Source organism: Natrix helvetica (assembly GCF_964273705.1).
Source record: "Natrix helvetica genome assembly, chromosome: 1".
NCBI classification, from domain to species: domain Eukaryota; kingdom Metazoa; phylum Chordata; class Lepidosauria; order Squamata; family Natricidae; genus Natrix; species Natrix helvetica.
Window position 1 is genome coordinate 161,881,725 of NC_138548.1, and position 14,365 is coordinate 161,896,089.

General features: G+C 40.5%; 1 protein-coding gene across 2 annotated transcripts in view; it reads right to left on the minus strand.

The window, feature by feature from the left end:
• Positions 1 to 625: 625 nt before the first annotated feature.
• STK39 (serine/threonine kinase 39) overlaps positions 626 to 14,365 on the minus strand; it is a 148,727-nt gene continuing 134,987 nt past the window's right edge. For both annotated transcript variants that reach the window (XM_081935186.1, XM_081935187.1), the window contains exons 16-18: positions 13,359 to 13,427; positions 7,091 to 7,155; positions 626 to 2,164 (exon numbers count right to left, since the gene is read on the minus strand). In XM_081935186.1, the coding sequence (XP_081791312.1) occupies positions 2,090 to 2,164; positions 7,091 to 7,155; positions 13,359 to 13,427 (209 nt within the window). In that variant the 3' untranslated portion in view covers positions 626 to 2,089. The remainder of the gene's footprint in view (positions 2,165 to 7,090; positions 7,156 to 13,358; positions 13,428 to 14,365) is intronic.

The window sequence follows — 14,365 nt, forward strand, 5'->3', positions numbered from 1 at the left end:
TGGTTTATTCTTAAGTCACTCGTGTCAGAGTCACCTCCTGTATGCATTACTGCAACACACTCTACATGGGGCTGCCCTTGAAGATCATCCAGGAGTTGTGATTGGTCGAGAATGCAGTAGCACGGGCAGTTTTGGGTATCCTGCAGTTCACCCAACTAACAATATGGCTGCATGCACTTGCTTTGAATAACTACATTAACAGGAATTGTAACTGAAAGTGGGTGGAGATCATTCCACCAAACTCACCCACTGGAGATTATTTTGATAGATTGATATAATTTCCTTGGCAATGTAGAACAGAAGCAGTTTACTATTTTTTTCTTTTCCAGGACTGTTTTTTTTCAACTTTCCAAAGTAGCCTGCAGCCCTGGGATTTCATGGTGGTCTCCTATCCAAATACTAATCAGATTTAAATTCTGTCAAGTTTTTTTCCCCAAGATCAGTCAAGATTGGCTCAAAATGCCATTTTCTGTGACTCACAATGAACAAAAAAGAATGACCAAAAGGGTAAAGAAACTGACCTTTTGTGTTTCGATCCATGGAGGGCTAGTAGTTAAGACATGAGAAAATAAGGAGAGAATAATTCAAAGTAAATCTAGATGCATCGTGAAAGAAAAGTCAGCAATCTATTTGTGCAATACACCTTTATTTTCCTTTACCTCTGCAGTCAGTCTTTAAGTAATCATTGTGTAAACAACAGAATGGAATGAAATTACATTGAATTGTATGCCAATGGTCTAGAACACCTCAAACATTAATGACAAGGTATTATAAATAACTTTTAAATAACACATTTGCCATTTTCCCCTTAGGTTAAAGAGCTGCCGTTTACCTAAACTTAGCAAGGAGTTGGTTTTATGTGGGACATCCAGTAAGTCCACACCTTTGAAAATGTATCAGACTGAAATCTCATTCCAAAAATCACTAACTCCAAAATATCTATGCCACAGATTAATCTTATGACTACTTTGGTCAGAAATGTTTAAATATTGTGTAACACCTTCTTGTTTCATTTTCTCGATTTTCGTTCACCACTGAAACCATTGCACAAAGCCCTTTCTTATTATTTGCACTCCACCTGGATGTTCTGCAGAATTTCAAGTAAAGCTCAGATTCTTTTCAAGTTTTATTATTATGAAACAATTCCTATCCCTTAATTATAAACCAAATCCATGACGGGTAAAACAAAGGCATTTTAGCTTAATGGCAACTGTTTACACGGTTCAGCTTATAGATTCCCCCAACAAAGTAGGCCATAATTTATTTGTCTTTTGAGTCTCTGCTATAATAATCATTCTCATGACTCAGAAAATTGAAGCACGGTGTGTCTAAAAATGAGATGAGCTTGGTTTAGCATAGGTTCAGGCACAATCTTAGAACGTTAATATTTGCAAGGCACCTCCCACGCCACTGACAATCCAATGAGGGATGCTTAAAGGAACACGCAAACCAAACAAAACCCAAAACTAATGCCTACATCAGTTCAAAACTAGGGATTGTGACAAATACTTCAAAGAGAAATCTCCGCTTCCCTTTAAATAAACATAATTTAACTGCAACTAGCACATAAATCATGAAGGGGGGGGGGAGTCCAATTTCATACAGCGGGGATATATATTGCATAAATAAAAGAGGGGGGGGGGAATTCACAGTTGGTTTTAAATCAGGAATTCAAGTTTGGCTAATAAACCCTATCGTTTATAATCACGTTCATTCTACATAACAACCAACGAATCAGAATTGTCCACTAAATAATGACTGTTTTGTTTGAATTAAAGAAGAAATAGCTCTGGCAGCAGATTCCTTTTGTAACCAATGGATACAGCCACTCAAGTGCATTTCCGATCCGTCTGTGCTCTCGTCGGAGAAATCCATCCCAACTGCTGAAGTAGCACTGAGTGGCCTCTGGAATGTTAGCAAGGAGTGGTGGAGCGGTGGGCTTTCGCTTGTTCCAACCTGGTGAGGTGCTACTGGATGAAGCGGAACTCCGTGTGTGGTGCTTGAAAAATTTCCTTCGCAATGTAAAGCTGGCCTCTTCGCAATCACACCCTTTTGCTGGGGGGGGGGGGGAGGGTCAGGTGCTTTGGCATCAGCTGACGCTTAACTGAGCAAACCCAATCAATTTTACCTCATCGGGGATTTCCGTACCGTCGCAACCAGAAGCCTGAAAAACACAATGCCAAAGGAACAGGGTTAGAGGTCCTTAAAGGAGGTTGGGAAATGCTCTTGAGAGAGAAAGTAAACCTTCCTTCCCCCCATTCCCCCTTCTTTCTTTTTACAAATAATTCTAGGCGGTGAGCATATCCAACGCACTTTTCTCCTCATATTTTCCCCACAACAACCCTGTAAGGTGAATTGGGCTGAGAGGGATTGACTGTCCCAAGGTCACCCAACTGGCTTTCATGCCTAAATCCTGACTTGAATTCATGGGTCTTTTCAAAGGTGGGCTTCAAAAATTTCAGCAACAGATCCTCTGCCTGGTTGCTGGGTGGGCGTGGCCATGGTGGGCGTGGCCTAGCCGGCCTTCTGAACCATTGCCGGGGGGGGGGGGGGGGATTTTGTCTTTCCCAGGCTCCAGAGGCTTTCCTCAAGCCTCTAGGAGGGCGAAAACTGCCTATTGTATGCGGTTATTCAGAGTGGGATAACAGAATTCAGTGAAACTAACTCCTAGATAAACCAGTAGCTTTAACTTCAAATATCTTGAACTGGCCTGAACCAATTTGCTACTGAATATAATGGGGTCAGTATAGCTGATTATTGTTAAAGTTTTCATTTTTCAATCAATATTACTAATTACACCAACAGTCTAAACATGTACACTTTCTATTTAAAGCAGGCTAGTTTTCAAAAAGTAGTCTTCAGATTGCCCAGCATAACCACAGATTGATACCATTATGAAGAAGGCAAATTTGCTACATATGCCATTAATCATGCATTGTCAATTGTTTTAGGAGTGTCAATAATTATGCTCTTAAACATTACAGTAAAAAATACTTACACTACAGGCAACAACGAGGGTTTTGTGCACTGAACGTGCCTCCTAGAGCCTTTTCAATAAAATTAGGATACAAATAATACAACCCAACGTTCATCAAGATGTGCATCCCATAGATCAATTTTGCTGAAGCGGTCACAAGTTATGTTGTTACGCCTATACAGTTTTGTCATATTTTGTAGGAAGAAGCTGAGGCAACACTTTATGAGGAAACTATTTTAGAGAAAGTTGTCAATGAAGAAGCTACACATTTTGCCACGGATCGCAGCAGATGCTTTTACTGCTGGAGAGCCTGAATTCATATCTTTTATTTACAAAATTGTAAGAAGGGCAGCTCATTGTGTTCAACATTCCCTGGTTAATTGGTGGATTTCAAATTACTCCACCATGGTTCATTTGGGAAAGCTCATTCTTCTATTGTTGTTGGGGATTACTAACAATAATATACACTGCTGATTGCGAGAAGTGTGTGTGTGTGTGTGTGTAGGTTTTTTTGCTACGTATAAGTCACATTTCACCTGCAGAACTCAAAACATTGTTCAGGCAGCCCTCAAGTTCCAACAGTAATTGGGACCACAATTGCTACTGTTGTAAAGGGTGATGTCACATGACCATATTGCTTAGTGCTGGCAACCCCAGTTGCTCTCATAATGCCAAAAGATGGGAGTCGTTTTGCATCGTGCAGGCCATGAGCAGGTTGGGGAAGGGCTGGCAGAGACTGCAGGCAGGCGCCATTTATCAGAGCAAAATGCAGTCGCCCTGGTGGCTTGCCCATTTGCCTTTGCTTATCAGAAGGTTGCATATGATGATTGCATAACTACAGCTCCCTGTGACGGCATAAATCGTGAGCTGGCCACTCAAGTGCTTAGTTCATAATCACAACATGGGGGTGCTATGATGGCCAGAACTTTGGGAACCATTTATATGTCCACTTTTTTCCACACCGCGGATAAATTTGAAGGGTTGCTGAACAAATGGAAGTCAGCCGATAACTATCTACAATGGGGGTCCCCAACCCCTGGTCCACGAACTGGCACCGGGCCGCGGCATGGTACAGTCCGCAGAAACAAACCAAGTCCCATCCGCAGGATGAAGGCAGCACATGAAACCAGGTCCCCTTCGGTCTATGGAAAAATTTCTCTTCATGTGTTCCGACCTAGGCTTCCCCAGCAGCATGAAGCCGAGTCCTCGTCTCGATAAACCGATGTTATTTAATTTACAGTGAATTCCTCTTCAGCAAAGTCCCGGCCCACAGTCTTTAAGATAGTTTACAATTACCGACCTTTATCAGGCTTGGAGAGTGGCCAGGCCTGTATCTTTCAGACGCCACAATACTTTGCAAGAATGCAGGCATGAACTAATTGTCTCCTGCAAACTCCACTCCCCCTTTGCTCCTCTTTTATTCCTTATGGGAGGGGCCATTCACTGTCCCCCTGTGCCTTTACTCCCAAACTGACCCTTGTTCCTTAGCTGTTCCCTTCTCCTGGAAGCTCTGCGCATGTACACACTTGGACTTGAACCTCCAGCTGTTTGTCTGTCTCACTGATATTTGACTCTGAAGGCAGCAGATAACTGTCAGATTTCCCTGGCCCCGGCCCCATCTCTGCCTTCGACACAGAGCACTCATCAGAGCCTTCCCCGGACTCCAGGACTGTCCCATGTTCCTTCCCAACCTCCCCACTGTCTGAATCTGCTGTCAGCTCTGCTGGCGGGCCACAACACCATGGAACTGGTCCCTGGTGCCCAAAAGGTTGGGGGCCGCTGATCTACAATATAGAGAGAAACATTTGCTATGGCTGACCAATTGCAAATATCATTCCGAGTCTGATACAGTAATAAGCCACTTTAGCTACTGAAAAATTAGTTCTTCAGACTTAAATAGGATTGTAATGATGGCTTAAACAGAACTGTTTCTAGATCATGACTTGGAAGGGGAGCTGTTGAGGAACCTGAATGTGCTAAATGTTATTATTCTGACACAGTGATTACATTGTTTCCTAGTCCAATTATAAAACTGACATTCCACTTAGTCATAATTACTACTGGTTGATCTCTTTGATGGCACCTCTCTCAAAACGGCTCTGCAACTGTTCACAACACAGACACGTAAGGAGCCCCTGCAAATTTTACTCCGCAAATCATAGCTGACTGTAGGGGGCAGTGCACATCTCCATTGCAAGGGCAGTTGAGCCAGCGTTGTCCAAAGTCATTTCTGTGGTTATGTAGCCAATATGAGGTCACAGAGCACACAGACATATCTGCACATTAATACTTTACTGTACAGATAAAGTAAAGGTAAAGGCTCCCCTCGCACATATGTGCTAGTCGTTCCCGATCCTAGGGGGTGGTGCTCATCTCCGTTTCAAAGCCGAAGAGCCAGTTCTATCCGAGATTCGAACTGCTGACCTTTCTGATCGACAAGCTTCGATCAGTCTTAGCCACTGAGCCACTATCCCTATTAGACATAGTCCTCGGCTAATAACCATTTGTTTAGCAACCAATTGGAGCTACAATGGCACTGAAAGAATTGGCTTGCAACTAGTCCTTATACTTAAAACCACTGCAATGTCCCCATGGTCATGTGATCAAAATTTGGGAACTTGGAAACTGCAGGTATTTGCAACAATTGCAGCATCCGGGAGTCATGGAATCACCATTTGAGACCTTCCTAGCCAACTTCTGACAAGTAAAGTCCGTGGGGGAAGCCGGGAATGATGGTCCATTGAATCATCACAAAGCACTCTTTTCTTTAAATGGGAAGCCTAATATAAATGTTTTAAACAAAAATAAAACAAGGGCTTCCTTCAACAATGAGGAATAATAGTAGGGAAGAGAAGTTGCTGAATCAGAACATTTTGATTTCCTATGGGAATATCTGACTATCCATGAGCACCTCGCAACCAGTCTCTCCAATGCTTCAACACTCTCCAAAAGGAGCATTTTATAGTGAAATAAATGGCTATGGAAAGAGGGGAGGGGGATTATTCAAAAAGGGTTTTATTTTATCTGAGGGCCCAAGCCGACATGTATCTTCAGAAGGAACCCATGATTTCATTTCCAAACTATTAAGCATGGGAGTGATGCAGATCAAATAGGTGAATTGGGCCCCATAAAAAAAGCAAAAGCAAGAGGAAGTATGATGGGTGAACAAACTAACTATAGCTGAGGGCAGCTAAACATCTTATAACCATGATGGCGAACCTATGGCACGCATGCCCGACGTCCCCTGACATGTGCGGCATCGCCCGTTCCTCTTCTGGGTTTCTGGTGTGCATACACTGTGACAATCAGCTAGCCTTCGTGCGTGCGGCAGTGCTGGAAACTGGAAGAGCTCGTCTTCCGTTTTCTGGCATGAGCACGTGCGCCACCCAGCTGATCGTCACGCACACATGCGCACCAGAAACCTGGAAGAGGAATGGGCAATGCTGCGCATGCCAGGTATCATGGGCTCCATGCGCCAGAAACAGGAAGTTCATTTTCTGATGCTCACATGCACTCCTCTTCCGGGTTGCGGCCCAGACGAGCAAAAAAGTTCGCCATCACTGTCCTATAGCATGGCTATTGTTATTGCCTTCTGGACTTCAGGAAATGCATCATGATTTCTACAATTCCCAAACAGTAAGCCATTTACCCAGAAAAATGCAAACTTCACGCCAGATGCCCAAGCTTAGTTTTACTGTCTTCTTAAGAAATAAATTATTGTAGGTTCAGGGATTCAACTAACACAAATCAGAAAGTCTTACCGCTGTCAGCCAGTACATGGGAGGCACCAGGAGATACAAGGACACAAGATATATGTCAGGGTTTGTCAGCTCACCAGAGATTGATAGAGGAGTGCTGACTTTTCTTTTCCTTTCTGATAAATTATGATTTCCAGCCAGTGAAATTAAAAAAAAAAAAGCGACAAAGGCTGTTTTCTACTTTCTAACTTCATTTTGCAAAGACTAATAAAATGCTTGAAAGGTCAGCGTTCAGTTTTAAAAAAAAAAAAGACTAATAAAAGCCCAGAAATGAAGAAAGTACTTTGCTCAAAAAGATCAGTAATTCTTTCCTATTTACTTACATTATTACACCTCCAACGGTATTTTTACTTACCAGTTTAAAGGTTAATGTTTTCAAGCCTCTGGGGTCATCTACTATTTTTTGTAAATTAGCAGCAACTGGGGAAAACAAAGCATGAAAAGCATGGAGTACACACCAAGTAACACGGTATTTAGTTAATAAATAGAAGGCATTTACATATGAAGAGCGAAATGAGACATTTTGTACCAGGCATTTATAAAAGGAGGCATTCAGCCTGAAGTCAAGGTTAACATAATTTTTCCCTCCCTAGAATAAAAAAAAACACAATGTAATTTTTTCAGATATACCTTCATCAGGATCGCTCCTTGTTGGGCTTCATAAAGAGAAAGTTGAGAAATAGCATGTCTGCATCATGTCTTTAATTTTACATTTATATTCACTTTGAATGAACACGGCAACCTAACAGCTAATGTCACTGTGCATAATCTATTGCTAAATCTATTATTTATTGCTTGCATGAATAGGCTAGGAATAGAAACCCAAGCCACAAAATCAGCATCCCCTGTATACACATAAAAGTCAAAAATATCCTGTTTCCCTGAAAATAAGACCTCTCTGGATAATAAGCCCAATCAGACTTTTGAGCGAATGCGCTAAAATAAGCCCTTCCCCTGAAAATAAGCCCTCCCTGAAAATATTGCAACACAGCAGCAGCTATGAGGTGACCATGCTCGCCACCTCTTGCACCTCAAAAATACTTAAGACCTCCCCGAAAATAAGGCCAAGTGCTTATTTCAGGAGTGGGGGGTTGTTATTTTCGGGGAAACACAGTAGCTGCAAATTAATATAGAAAACTGCTGTACCTTTTGTAACTATTGTTCATAGTCTGTTCTAGCCTTCCTAAGCTATGTTGTTCCAACAATCTCAACTTGATATATTCTTGTATTACTCTGCTTTCTGATATTTTCAGTGAGGAAACATTTTATGTCACGATAATAAGACCTCCCTGAAAATAAGTCCAAGCACTTATTTCGGCCGGGGGGGGGGGGGTTCAAAAGAAAAATAAGACCTGTCTTATTTTTGGGAAAACACGGTATTGAATATGGCTTAATTTTCATTGTAAGTGCTGGAAGTGGAAGATCTACCGCTGTTGCTACCAGCGTCATTTCTAGAATGGGGAATCTTGTACACCAAAAGTGCCTAAACATAAAATAAGATCCTTCAGTTCTATTCTGCCCTTCCTGCTTTCAAGTATTGAGCTCACTGGAGGATTTGGGGCAAGGTCAGAGTCTGGAGGACAAATGATACCTCCTTCGAACCCAGTTCCTTGTAGTGATTTCATGGATACATCAAAGTAGGTTTTATAGGGAACTGAAGAAGGTATAGGTAATCTTCGACTTCATAACCACAATAGGGATTGGAGCTTTGTTAAGCAACACAGTTAAGTGACTTGTGTCCAATTGCATGACCTTTATGGTTGCAGTCACTTAAGTGAATCACACAGTCATTAACTGAATCCAGCATCCCCCCCCTCATTAACTTTGCTTGTCAGAAACCAGCTGGGAAGTCTGTAAATGGTGATCACCTGGAAACCAGGATGCTGCAACCATTGTAAATACGTGCAGGTTGCAAGATGCCCAAATTTTGATTGCATGAGACAAGGACTGTCTCAGGTGAGCTGTTATAAGTACCAGGAATGGTTGTCTCACAAATGGTCAATAAACGAACGGTTGCAAGAAGAGGATTACCCATAATGGCAAAAGTATCAATAACATTTGCCATCGCTTTCTGGAATTACTTCTCATATCTCAGTTTAAGCAACAGCCAAGGGATGTCCATGTTAAAAAAAACAGGTCCAACCCTGCTTAGCTTGCAAGCTCCTTGCCATTGGTCATGTAGGTATTGAATTTGTGCTTGGAAGTATAATTGGCTGGAGGGCAGCCAAGGAACTGAAACCATATAATAACCACTGGAATGTTTTTTGCACGGCTGGTTCTCAGAATGAATACAATGGGGTGGGATTGTCCTTCTCCTGAAGGAAAAAACACAATCCAAGGATATTCCTGGATCTAGTTTTATCATCAAAAGCCCAAGTGGCTTTGGGGGTCAAAAAATGCTAATACAGGTAGTCCTCAACTTACAACAGTTCATTCAGTCACTGTTCGAAGTTACAGCAGCACTAAAAATAATGCATGACCATTTTTCACACTTACGATCATTACAACATCCCCATGGTCACATGTTCAAAATTCAGATGCTCAGCCATTGACTCATAATATGTCTGATAGTTGCAGTGTCATGTGATCACCTTTTGCAATTTTTGGACGGGCAAAGTCAAGGGGGAAGTCAGATTCATTAAACAACCGTGTTGCTAATTTAACAATTGCAGCAATTCACTTGACAAAAACGGCAAGAAAAGTCATCAAATGGGGCAAAACTCACTTCACAAATTTCTCACACAGCAGCAAAGAAAAAAAAAGAATGCATGGCATGTATTGATAGTTCTTGAAATATTCTCTTGTCTTTGAATTACAAAGGCCTTTGCTAATTAGGAAGAAGCTGAAGGTTGATAATGTAATGTAAGGTAAACCAAACTCAGCAACGTTTACATTTAAGAAAGGGGAGTCACAGAATAAACCATGATGGCTTTTTCCAAAGAAACTACATTGTTTTTCTATCCTTCAGACGCTTTAGGCAAACTCCTGCACGTAATCCTTCTGAGCTACTGAGAAATAATGTTATATAGTATGCCATTTCAGTTAACTTTTGTTTTTCTTTTTTTCCATACTTTGCATGAAACTAACAGTAAGCCCTTTGTTCACTCTTGCCAGAAATCTATTTCATGCATATTTTAACACTTCTTGCTCTCCGTATACATATTCAGAAAGAAAAATCAAATATAACTTTCATAAGCAAATGTGGCACCAGAGAATATTCCTTCACTGAAATATACAATTATTTTACAGTGGAGATTTCACATTCAGCCTCTCAGGAAGAACTGTAATATCTAGCAAGCTAAGTACAGCAGCTCTGATTAGTTAGGCTCTTCTTAGCTGTTCTGCTGGAATGTTAAACTTAGGGGCCCAATGGCACAAGACTTTCACTTTTCAGGACAATTGCTTTGCCTAGCTCAGGGGTGTCAAACTCCCGTCGTCACGCCATCGTCACATGACGCATCGGGACTTTCCCGCGCTTCGCTAAACCGGGTGTGGGTGTGGCCAATGTGTGACCTATCTGGCCCATGGCTCGCGAGTTTGACAGCCCTGTTCTAGCTGACCCCTCAGCATTTGCGGGAAGAAAAGGGTGGGCAAATAACAAAGCCTGTGCGATTATGTCATCAGGTAAATGAGATGACTGACATTTGCATCAGATGACAGAACACTCGCACATCTTCAGAGCATTTATATAATGACATCAGTACATGTTATGTGTTGTGTCACAGAGACATCGTTGCAGTTTACTGCCAAAATCACTTAATTTAGCTGGAATGCTTAACTTTGTTAAGTGTCATTTTTTTCCCCTTAGCAAGTCCTCTCTTAGTTTTATCTCTAGCTCAGCCTCTTCTTGTAGCATCACATGCTTAGCAATACGTGCAATTGGCTGCCGAGATGTCCCATCTCTTCCTACTCTACTTTAGTTCCTACCAGTGAACTAAAATGCCGTTTTGACAGGAAATAAAAGCTAAAACTAAAAGGGCTTTTACAACTTCTTTCTTGATTCAGTAACATTACTGAAAGTTATCCTTTCTTATCAGCCTAACACAGGGGTGTCAAAATTCGATTTCATTGAGGCCGCATGAGGGTTGTGTTTGACCTCAGGGAATTGGGGTGGGTGGGGCCAGAATGGGCATAGTCAGCTCAGTGTCACTCGTGTCGGGCACCTGCGCTGACTCAGGCAGGAGTGGGGGGGGGGGATCCTTCCATTCCTTCTTTTTCCTTCCCTCTTCATTCTTTCTTCTTCCTTCCCCTCTTTACTTTTTTTCCTTCCTTGCTCTCTTCCCATCTTTTTGTTTGCCTTTCCTCTTTCCTTTCCTGTCCCCCAGGTCACGTTTTTGGCTGTGATGGCTTCCTGCAGAACTCTGCAAGCAAAAACGGCAAGAATTCGCTTATCATTGGCCATGTTGGCAAGGGTAAAAAATGAATGCAGGAGATGTTTCTCAAGCATCATAAACATGTTGTATATGCATGTGTGTGAATGCAGGTGTGTCTATAGGAAGAGAGGATTACCTTTTACTTTTACTCTTACAAAAATCATCTGATCTGGAGCAATTTATTTATGGCTAATGCAAGCAATGTTTTCTAAATGAATGAATGAGGTAAATTCACGGATGACCCTGCTTTAGGAAATGGGCCGTAAATCTTACTTTTATTAGAGGCATAAGGCTAAGTGCTGATTTATGGTTCGATATAAGCCAAGAGGCTCTTATTCTGAAGAGTGCATTTAAATTTAAGTTAGAATGGAAATGACAGGCACAACTAGAACTGATGAATTCAAGCAAAGTTACTTGCACTTTGTAACACATATAAGAGTCATCTTTTGAACAAGAAGTAAAAAGTCATTAAAAAGTTAAAATTTCTCTATTTTACAGATGCACCGACTCGAAATTATTTCTATTTTTAAACCTATGTTGAACCTCATATCAAATCTTTTTAAACACCACACACGCTTCCTTTAAATCAACACCACACAGAAAATGTGCTTGAAGTGTGCTTATCCTACACATACAATAATACTTTCTGTCTCTGCATGTTGTCGGAAGTTTTCAGATTTACTCGATATAGTTATTAATATACAATATAAAGATATATAAGTCAGAGAAAAATATTGCCCTGTTCATCTGGGTTTTCCAATTTTCTATTATTTATAGAAAATAAATAGTATCTCAGATCTCAAAGCACTTCCACTAAATTCATTTTTTGTATTTTTCTCACAATAACAACGGGTCAATTTTCTGCACATTTCACCTGAAAAATGGCATGTAATTCACAGGATTCTTTGAAATGCAAACAGAGGGAAAGAATGTATGCTACATTTTTCTTCCTGGGGAAGAAAAGGTACAATTTATCCTTGCTATTTCAAATTACAGAAAAATATTCATTCGAAGGATGGCAGGAAGAATTGTCTATAAAAAAGGAGATAAACACTATAAGAAATGGCAACATTTCTTCTATTTGATATAATTATATATTTTTTAAAATCAAGCAGAAACTGTGAAAGGATGTTTGGCTGATTTAAATATCTGGTATTTTATTCAAAGAGATGGCACTGATTCCTCATCATTCTGGAAGGTGACAGAGCTCAACCACAAAAAATGTTCTTGCTGCAACTCGCATCTCTCATGGGAGAATATGAAATATTATATGCCTCCCTTGCACATAATTTCTAAAAATATTATGTATACGCATCTATAAATAAAAAAGAAAGAAAAATGTGTGAAGGCCCACAAATGACACTGTTATGCCTATTTCACTGAATGAATCTATAGGTCAGTGTTTCTTAATCTTTACGAACCTTGGATTTCAATTCCCACAATTCCCCAGTTATCATGCTGACTAGGGAATTCTGGGAGTTGCCACATATCTTAAAGTTGTGGAGGTCGAGAAACAGGGCTCTAGATCTTTGGCATTCTTTGAAAGATGTTTCCCATCAAAGTCCTAAACAATTTCCAGCATCTATGTAAAGACAAATGCAGAACAGTGTCAGCAATATTAAGTGGAATGAAAGTAAATTCAAGAGTCTATTGTCCTCCTGATTTAAACTAAAATTGAGGATTTTACTTCATTCTTCTTCACCCTGAGATTATAAAATGAGAGCTTGGGTTACAAAACAGGGAAATCATCGAATTTTGAACATACTTTCAACTTTTCTCATTTGATTGGTACCAAGCTAGGAAAGACCACTTTAATAATTTCAGCTCCCAAGTAGCTGCTGATGTGGAAGACAGTTACCCTTCAGCCTTGAAGATCCTATAGAATCTAAAACCTTTCTCTGATTTTCTGAGGTTTACTGAATTACAATTCAGACAATTGCACAATAGTCGCAATCCAAAGGGACAAGTCAGAAGGAATAGAAAGGACAGAAGAAAACAGAGGCACTAATACAAGATTTTTAGATCATAAAGACCAAAGTGAAGAAAAAGCACCTAAATTAAACTAAAGTGAAGCGAAGAATTTGTCTAAATCGTATCAGGAATTATACCTTGTCAATTGAAGAAAGAATGCTGTGGGTTGTGTGTGTTTTCATAAAAATCCAAGCACGGATGATATTATGAATGGGCCTGTATGCATTTAATGTTCTGTGTTTTGGGTATAACATAATCTCAGAATGAAACATAATTTACCTATAACTACATCATGGCCATCAACCAAGCCTGCAGAGAACAGCTCTTGAGATACACCATCTGCCGTGTCTGTAAAATGTGAAATGAATAGGCATTAGTCCTAATAAAAGTGAGGAAAAATGAAAAAATAACAATAAGCCAAGGCAATTTGTGTAAGAAGTCTATTTACTCTATGAACATCTATTGCCAACATGTGCTTGAATCAAAACTATTTTCATTAAAAACGACTTGCATTCCATTACTTACTACTCTGCAATTTCAACATGATAGGACCCCACAGAACTGATATTCTTCCCAAATCTTATAAAGGCCTATTGTTTAAGTACCGAAGTTCTCTCATAATACATAATTGGGATGTCTTTATTCAAAGAGACACAAAAATGTAAGAATGTTGTTAAAACAAGCATGGTTGCCTGACATAACACTTTTATTTCTTTTCCCCAATTTAGAGGGAGTAATAAAACATCTACAGCTAAATGTTATTGTAACCTGGAAGCCTCCTACTGGGTTTACACCATGGGTGTCAATCTCGCTGCATCAGGTTGCTGTCATGTGACATTTCATGATGTTTTCCCCCTTCACAGAGCTGGGGTGGGCGTGGTCTGTGTGCAATCCATCCACCCGGCAAGCTGCCAGTTTGACACCTCTGGTCTACACAAACGGTTTGCAATTGAAGGACAGCACTAGCATTTCGTCATGAGAAAAATTCTGCCTATACTCTGTTTCCCTGAAAGTAAGATAATAAGCCCAATCGGGCTTTTGAGCACATGCACTAAAAATAAGCCCTCCCCCCAAAATAAGCCCTCCCCAAAAATATTGTAACGCAGCAGCAGCCATGAGGTGAGCACGTTCGCCACCTCCTGCACCTCAAAAATAATTAATACCTCTCTAAAAATAAGGCCAAGCGCTTATTTCAGGGGTCAAAAGAAAATAAGACCCTGTCTTATTTTCGGGGAAACACGGTAGCTGCAAATTAATATAGAAAGCTGCTGTACCTTTTGTAACTA